The sequence below is a fragment of the Hesperophylax consimilis genome, chromosome 17 (genome assembly GCF_061612785.1).
Source record: "Hesperophylax consimilis isolate HC1 chromosome 17, BYU_Hcon_1.0, whole genome shotgun sequence".
Taxonomy (NCBI): domain Eukaryota; kingdom Metazoa; phylum Arthropoda; class Insecta; order Trichoptera; family Limnephilidae; genus Hesperophylax; species Hesperophylax consimilis.
This window is the reverse complement of record NC_142852.1, coordinates 18,875,076-18,884,340: the sequence shown is the minus strand read 5'-3', so window position 1 is coordinate 18,884,340 and position 9,265 is coordinate 18,875,076. Positions and strand designations below refer to the sequence as shown.

General features: G+C 37.1%; 1 protein-coding gene across 1 annotated transcript in view; it reads left to right on the top strand.

Moving 5' to 3' along the window:
* The first annotated feature begins 8,184 nt into the window (after positions 1–8,184).
* LOC149416149 (zinc finger protein 711-like) overlaps positions 8,185–9,265 on the top strand; it is a 31,403-nt gene continuing 30,322 nt past the window's right edge. The window contains exons 1-2 of the mRNA XM_089641886.1: positions 8,185–8,198; positions 8,344–8,446. Of these exons, the coding sequence (XP_089498012.1) occupies positions 8,380–8,446 (67 nt within the window). The 5' untranslated portion in view covers positions 8,185–8,198; positions 8,344–8,379. The remainder of the gene's footprint in view (positions 8,199–8,343; positions 8,447–9,265) is intronic.

Below are 9,265 nucleotides of genomic sequence, written 5' to 3'. Positions count from 1 at the left end.
TACTAAAGACGTATCCCCCAGGACGACAATAGATCCTGGGTTCCTAGTTGTGACCTTTATCCTTTTAATTATTCATCGTATTCTGCCTACTGATATATAGGTTTTCCAATAAGAGGTGTCATTTTGAAAATTAAAGCAATTAATGATTCTTTATGACCGGAATTGGATGGTATTGATCTGGACAACGTTTACTTTCAACAAGACAGCGCTACGTGCCACACAAGCCACGAAACCATTGATCTTTTACGGGAAAAGTTTCCGGACCGTGTTATCTCTCGAAGAGGTGATCACAATTGGCCACCGAGATCATGTGATTTCACACCTTGCGACTTCTTCCTTTGGGGCCACGTGAAAAAGAAGGTCTACGCCAAAAGCCCAGTGTCGATTCAAGACCTCAAAGATGGAATTCGTGAGGCTATCGAGGACATAAGGCAGCCACTTTGCGATTTGGTTATGGAAAATTTCATGAAAAGGATATGGTCCTGTACGCGTGGTCGTGGTGGTCATTTAACTAATGTTATTTTTCACTATTAACGGCATATCTTCCTCTTTATAATGAATTAAACATTCGATCATTTATATTAAAAAATGGTATTTTCCTTTGAATATCAAAATAACACCTCTTATTGGTATTATATTGATAAGTATAACCTCCAAAATAGGTGAATATAAAAAAAGGTTCCTGAAAATATTTACCATTAAATATATCTACTTAGAAGCGGGAATTTGCATAACACACTCAAGAATTTCATTAAAAAATAAGAAATACGAAGATGTCCGCTTCAGGGACTGATTCTTCAAGAAAGAAAAATCATTTGTTCTTAAACATCTTCAGTACGGAGTGTGTTTGTTTTTAGTAAATGGAATGATGTATTCTTCCATGAATATATGTGTATTTTTTAATATATGTATAATAAAGCATGTTACTTAAACAATGTCACAAATAAAGGCGAAACTTGAGGAACAAGCTTAGTCCAGTCGGAACATTTCATAACGGTCGTGAAATTAGAACATCCGAATTTTATGTCCTATATTCTTAGCATTTGAAATGAGACTTACTGGCAGACGGAACACTCTCCGCATATTGCAAACATTCCTTCTTTACATTTGGGAGGTCGACATCTATATCCGTATACGGTATTTCACCGTCTTCTTCCTGGGGCCCTGGTTCCGTCTTGATGGAAACATTTTCTGGATTTAGTAGATCCATGGCGCTGCTGTGGTAGCGATAGCTTCAAGCTCAAACAAACATATCTGAAAAGAAACAGTGATAATGGAAATCTTTAAATAAATAGGGGAAATAGTTTTTTTTGTTTCTGATATCTCAAACATATTTCTTGACAGTGTTCAATATTAGAATTTGTTACCGTTGGATTAAGTGGCAACAAATAAAAGTAAGGATAAGTACTTTTTTTATCTAGAAATAAAAATAAAAATTTAAGGACACTAAAATGTACTACCTCAAAAAAGACATAATAAAAAATAAATTAACTAGCATCCTACTATTAAATCTGTCTGGCAAAGGGCTTGCATAGGTAAAATGAAGGTGTGATACCAGTTCGTTCTTGATGCGAAGTAGTAGATTCCGGCTCTTCACAGCAACTGTCCCAGTTTATAATTTATCAAAAAAATAATGTCGTAGTCCAATGCAAAACAGCCTCACGCTGCTGGTCTCCAAAAGGATCACTCTTAACCAATCAGGATCGGCAGATGCCATCGGATTCCACCAATCAAATGGTTAATGCTCCATATGCAAAGCTGATGCTTACAAAAATTGGCGAATGTGTTCGTAGAACCTCAGCCAAGAGGAATGCCCGCTGATCTGGGCTGGTGATCAAAGAATGGCCACTGTATAAATGAACCACTCACTAGATCAATATCTTCGGGTTTTTCGTCCTGAGCCCATGAGTCTTAAAGTTTGCCATAGATAAAAGTCTGTAACTGAAAAATATACGTCACTACATGACATACTCACCATCGACTAGGATACTGATAGAAACTATAAAAAAGGCGTAACCATAGACAATATAATTCTCATTCGGAGCCAACCCCATTGGCTAGCCTAAAATTGGCCAATGACAGCGGCCTATAAACATGCATGAAGTGCGCACTGGTTTGTGGAAAATATAAGTCACAAGTCAGCCATAGAGATTACCGTGTCTTTTTTTTTTACCCACTTTTTCTCGGAGTTTTACCCCCCTGGGCCACTGCTTCCAATGCAAATCACAGATTCTACCTCTCTCAGGTTTGGCAACTCTCCAAGTCAAAATTGCAGGGCTGTCAATTTGACCAATAGCAAAATGACAATGTGTAGGTACTTAAAGGTCCCACAATCCAAGACCATAGATGCGATGTAAGTAAAGTGATGCACACACCTTGTTACAAATCTTAAGGGACTGGGACATGGTCAAGCGGCTTGATCGCAAGCACGTAGTTTATTGTCTATGGCACTTTGTGACAAGCATTTTGACCGTGTACCGAAGCTGGCTTGCAAGCATTGCGCAATACTACGTGCTGGCGGCGGGGCTTGAAGCAAATTTATATTTTTGTGGGAATAGACAAACGACAATAGACAAATAAATATCACGTATCATAAACAATGATATAAATTGAATAAAATTGTTATAAAATAAGTACTTAGTTATTGTTCTTGTGTTCAATTTGTAGAAATCCATCTAATTTAAAAATTCTGGAAGTATTTTAGTATTTTTTAAGAATTATGACAGCAGTTTTCAAGGTCATTAATAATCAAACTGTAGAATAAATCATTTTCTGAATTTTCAATGGAGAAAACATATTTTTTGTATGAATACCGCACAAGATATTCATACAAAAAATAGCTGTAGCCAGTAATACACTTTGCAAATGCTCATGGGTAAAGCGGTACCTTAACTCCTTGAGGTACGAACTTTTTTTTCTTATTTTTTACCTTTTTTTTTTTAATCAATTGATGTAACTTATAATAACAAGGAAAAAATATTTAAAAAAAAATTGGACTGAAGGCTTTTCAGGAATGAGGTGGTCAAAATTTTATACCACAGTACACATGGGAAAAAAATATTAGGTTCAAATCAAAAGTTTATTAGAATTAAAAAAAGGCCATTTTATATGACTAATTGTGGAAATTTTCAAAACAGTTTTTATCTTTTTTTACACAAAGGGGTACTTTGCAAACACCACATATCCAGTTGGAACGTATGGGCCTGTCTTTTGTACTACAATTCGCACAACGACGTGAAGTAGTATGTTCTGGCCGGTGGGCGCTATTTTTCAGACGTATTTCAGGGTCCACGTAAGGCTTATGTCTCTTAATTTCCACCACCTCCGATGTGGACCCACGCTTTTTGGTGCATTTCAGCTCCTCTTCAGCCAAAAGTCCTCTGTAAACTTGCCTCCTGAAATCTTTGAGCCTCAATGGATTGTCTTTGTCAGCCTTACCCAACTTGCAGAGCTCTGTGTAAACAATGTAAGAGTTTACAATTGTTGCATCTAAAAAGTGGAAAAATAAACGATGCCACCATTTTTTAGACTTTCTGTTTATCGAGTAAACCGCCTTCTTTTGATCAAACTTGTCCACATAATTCATGCAGTTGTTATAATTATTTAGAGCCAACGGACATGGCACCCTTGTGATCTCACCAGTTTTCTCTTTACGGTTGACATGCATGGCATCCTTTGGGTTGTGAAAGTTTGAAAGGAGGTGTACAGCTCTTCTATCTCTCCATTTTATCATGGAAATTCCTGTATCACTCACGTACCAGTCATATTCACCTCTTTTTAGGTTTTTATCATCCTTCATCTTAGGCAAATATTTTCTGGTTGATTGGACAGTTCCACATGAGCGAATATTCATATCTTTCAGCTGTTTTTGTAGGGGGTAGCAATTAAAATAATTATCAAAGTAAACTGTGTAGTTACGACCTTGAATAGATTGACAAAAAATTCAGATAACTCATGGCCCTAAGTTAGACTCAGCGTAGTCACCAATTTTTCCTGTGTATATTTCAAATTTTAAGTTGTATCCATTTTCTGCACACGTCATCCAGATCTTATAGCCTCTTTTAATGGGTTTTTTGGGCATTTATTGCTTCAATGTGCTGCGGCCTTTGAATTTGACCATGCTCTCGTCAATTGCCAAAGTAGGTGATGGCTTGTAATTTCGATCAAAGGTGTCTGACAAGCAACTCAACAAACGCCTTATTTTATATAATTTATCGAAATTAAGTTGACCTCTAGCAGGCATCAATGAATTGTCGTTGAGATGAAGGTTTGACAACAGCCAGCCAAACCTATGGACTGTCATAAATCTTGAAATATAGGGGTCGTGTAAATCAGGGGACGATGACCAATAGTCTCTATAACTGGGGGATTTTTTAATTCCCATTACTAAATTTAGTGCAATGAATTTTTTAATTTCCTGAACGGTTGTGGGTTGGTGATTTTTCCCGACTTGTTGTGCGTATAGATTGGTCTGGAAGCAGATATTTTCAATCAAACTAGGAGTCCAAAATTTCAGAAAAATTTCCAAAGGTGTGGGATTTTCCATCGTAAGAAAGTCATTATGTAGTCCTGTTTCTTCACGGAATTCACCAGGGAGGGCGGTATTGAACGTACGGCTCCATTTAGGCATGACTATAATCGCAGGTATGACAGGTGTAGATGCAGTTGTGCCTGGAACAGCAGCGGTGGATGACAAAACGGACATTGAGATATTAGGACTATACTGGGCAGATGGAGAAGACGATACTGGTCGGTTACGCGTACGCGAAAGATGAACATCAAAAGTAGATGGTGATTTTGAACCAGAAGGGCTGGATGTGCCTGCTATAGGGTGATCGAGTGTGGTAGATGAAGAAGACGCCGGGATTTGATTCCTCACACAAGATAGAGGCAGTTCATCATCATCATCGTCCGAAGAGGCGCTAACTGTGACATTTGCTAGATGCTCCTCCTGTAGATCCTCTTCCTCATTGTCTGAGCACCCATAACAACTGTCATCATCAGAAGGTATCTCTTCTAAAAGTATTCCTGCGATTTCTTCTTGGCGAAGACCTTTCTTCGGCATGGTGTATCTGTAAAATTATAAAATCAGAATAACCATGTTGTAAGACTAAAAAAATTACCTCAAGTACGGTGGTCGAAAAGCAAAACCACCAAAAAATTTCGATTTTACAAAAAAATACTATATTTAAAGACATTTCTTATTGATAATTCAACGAATGAAATACAAAGGCACTAGAATTCATAAGAAATGGACAAAAATTCGAAATACATACCGTTATATTTCACTTTAAAGTCGGAGATAACAAAAAACCACAATTCGCTGGCAATTGTCAAACACATAACCAAACCGTGCAAAGCCACCTATTATCGCTATTGGAAACTAAATAGTAGAGAATATATGTCTCACATGGCATTTAAAAAACTTGTCAATAGATGGCCGTTTTAGCATAATTATTTATTTTCAAGGTGGCCGAATTTTGAAACCACAGTACTTCAAAGAGTTAACCCCTACCATTCTTGACACCAAATTCGTTTCTTTTTATTATTTTTATTCAAACATAAAGCTAACGTAAGAGCCAAGAACGCTTTGTCTTTGACAGATTCCATTTTGCAGCGAGTCACGAAATGACGGGAAGGCATAGAAGTACATATACATAGACCACCACGAAATCACAGGAAGGCGTGGCCATGCTTGACGGAGAGGCTTGATGCGGGCTGTCAAGGGGTGCGCCTGTTCTCACATTGCCGGAGGATTGGGGGCGGAGCTACGAAGTTTGCCGAGTGAACACGAAGGCTCAAAGCGGCTCGGAACTACGAAGTTTGCCGAGTGTACACGAAGGCTGGCAACAATCAACTTGATTTTGAATAATTTGTTTGAAGTCTTGAAGTTTGACTGTGGTTTGACGTTCGAAAATCTCTCAAGTATGAGGGAGATTTTGAGTTGAAAGAAACGAAACATGAAGGTCGTTATTAGTAAACATTTACAAGACATAATCAACCCTACGGACGAAAATAAGTATTATTCTGGATACTTCGACAGCCAGGAGAAATACGCTGCATTCAATACTGACTTGAAGGCTTCAGGGTTTTCATTCTCAACCAGAACCAGTTATGGTAGAAAAGGTATGTAGCCCTACCCTACTACAATCACAGAGCGTGCAGCGTCTAGCCCTGCCCTTTTGGCCAACATAAACTAATATGTATTCCATTTTTTTTTTAACCTAACCTAACCTAACCTTCTACTTCCTGCTTACGAAACCATTACTAGGATAGTTTATTGTACTTTTTATTACTAACCTCCAACTTACCTAGCTCTGGTAGTTTGTATTGATATTTGAAGGTTATGTTTGTATTATTTAAGCTTTCTGCCAGAAGCCTGACCTCACAATTGTTATTTAATCTTATATATTCTAGGTTTTCCGAATAAAATCACAAAGTAGAAGAAATTTGTGTTTAATCCTAAATTTAATTAATTTAATTTAATTTAATTTAATCCTAATTGAAATTACGGTAAAATCAATCACCATGTAGAATATTTTATTTTTATTTAAACCACTGTTTTAAATATCCACATACAAATAATAATGCCCACGCACAGGCCTCGCCTTTGTGGGATTTTTTTGTTACTCTCTTTTATTTTTTGTTATTATGTATGTACCTGTATATATATGTATCAAAAAAATTTTCAATAAAAAAAAAAAAAAAAAATCCGTGACCTATCCTGATATTCCTTTACGATAGGCCTACTTCACTAGTAACTCTTAAGATCATTTAAACTTGAATGCACTACTTGTATTTTTATGACAAAGTGCCTTCTTCGATGTAATTGTTATGCAGTCTTATGGAGAAATAACAACCAACCAAGAAAGCCAAGTTCTCATTGTCACAGGTTTAAATTTGCCGGGCAGATATGAAGTGAAGTTCGGATTTCGTAGCTCCGCCCCCAATCATCCGGCAATGTGAGAACAGGCGCACCCTATTGATATAGTTACCGATAGCTTTTACATGCTAGGGGTATTGATATAAACTCGTCGGAAGTTACGTCTGTCGATCCGATATTGTAAAGTTAGCGAATTTTCTGTGCTTGACCCCCTGGACTCCTTTAGACTAAGCCCATATCGAAAGAAGAGAAAGAATTTAAAAAAAAAATGTTTTAAACACATAAATTATAAACTAAACTTACACTTCTCAAATTATACCGAATCCATTATATTTCATAATTTTAACTCCATCCAAACACGACATCTAATTTTTGATCAAATCTGATTGTTTGAAATTCTAATACCATTCTTAATTCTAATTCTTAAAATTAATTGTCATTTTAGTTAATCCTAAATTATTGTTCATTAAATGTCTTTAAAAGTTAGGTCACTTTACGAAATACATATACAAAATTTGTTCAGGCACTTCCCTTTACGATGATTCTGGATTCGCGGATCTCCACGTTCGCACTTATCACTGATAACACAAGCGGCAACTTGGGCTGGTTCCGAAGGGTGGAATCAGTTCAGCCTGGGCCAAGGCTCCGAAGAGCAGAGTCGGCAGGCAGCGACTACTGAGAGGGCAACTTCCTGGGAGGAAGTCTGGCGACCACTCTGGCTTCCTGGGCGGAAGTTCGCGGGGTTAAGGGAAGAGCTTCGGCGACCGCTCAAAGGGGGAAGGCAGGAGGTTTCTCGGCGGAAGCGAGTTGGTAACTCCTGAGAGGGCAGCCTCCTGGGCGGAAGAGCCTCAGAGGGACATATCATAGTATTAGGAGAGGCGTATTTATCGTACCCAGTAAAATTAAAGTAGAAATTATCATGTTCTTAAAAGGCCAGATTCATGAAAATTATATTAATTGTCTATGATTTCATTCTTGTCTATGCATAACCTATATATTTTTTGACAAGTGCTTTCTTCTCCGACAATCTTTCATCCTGTTTCTACATTCTGTTTATCCCGCCCTGTTAAACTTATTATACCGTGCATGTGATGGTTATTGGAAAGAAATAATACTTAAATTTATTCATTGCTATTCATTTTGGTAGCGGCCGTTCTTCCAATTTAGCTAGTGAATCATCGGGCGTTTTGTAACAGCAGAATGTTTTAAACTGTTAATTTGATATCAAATGCATTTATTAAAATGATAACAAATATACGGATAACAATTGCTTAGTCACAGGTGGATTACAATGGAATGGCGGTAGATATAGACGGTAAATAAATAAGGAGGTTTCCCAAGATAAACGACGTTTCTCTCAACCTTTGTCATAACTTCAAGGTTTTCTATTGCGTATTTTTGCTACGATTCGAGAAACAAAATTTTAAAACTGAATTCCGTTACACTTTGTTCTGTTTCAGGGTTAAATTTATAATTAAACTCTACCAAAGCAGACCATGGATCTACTGAAGCCAGATACTATATCCATCAAGACGGAACCAGGGCTTCAGGAAGAAGGTGGAGGTGAAATTGCATTTTCGGATTTAGATTTCGACCTCCCAGCTGTAACGAAGGAATTCTTGCAATATGCGGAGAGTACTCATACAGCCAGTTGCATTGCATACGTGTAAAATATAGAACTTTAAATACGGATGTCCGGAATCCATGTCTGTCTTTAAAAGTCGTGCAAACAGGACACATACTTGTTTCTTCCTCTCTTACATGAGGTGTTTTGGGTATTTAACCTTAAATGCGTCCTTGCCGGAAACTACCAAAATACAGCACTATCTTAACATAAATATATGGTTCAAAATAAGTTGTCGGTTCCTCTATTTTCTCATAATTTTATTGGAACATGATGTTACTTACGCGTTTTAAAAATTCATTAATATTAGACAGTGTGTTCTCAATATTCATTAATATTGAGAACACACTATCCCATTGACTTACAACTCCCTACTTAAGGTGCTCTAAAACAGGGTTTTTCTTTCTTGTTGAATCAGTCCCTCAAGAGGACATCTGAGGTTATTTTTACCTGATATTGAACTTTAAAACTTTCATCCAAATTCCCGCTTCTATGGTATATTTATTCGTTAAAAAACAGTTTTTCGATTAAAAAAGTGTTTCTTTTTATATCAATTATACGAAGATACATGTCTGGCTCTATGTGGTCGCAATTGCAGTTCGCTCCGGGCGTCGAATACTCAACTTAAAACATCGCCGTTGATATTATTTTTGATAAAAACCGTGCTACAAAAAACCACAAATCATCATTTTATTGATTACAGTGATATCCTCCCTTGGCGTGTACTAATTAAAATTTTAAGGGCAGCCAAAATAAAA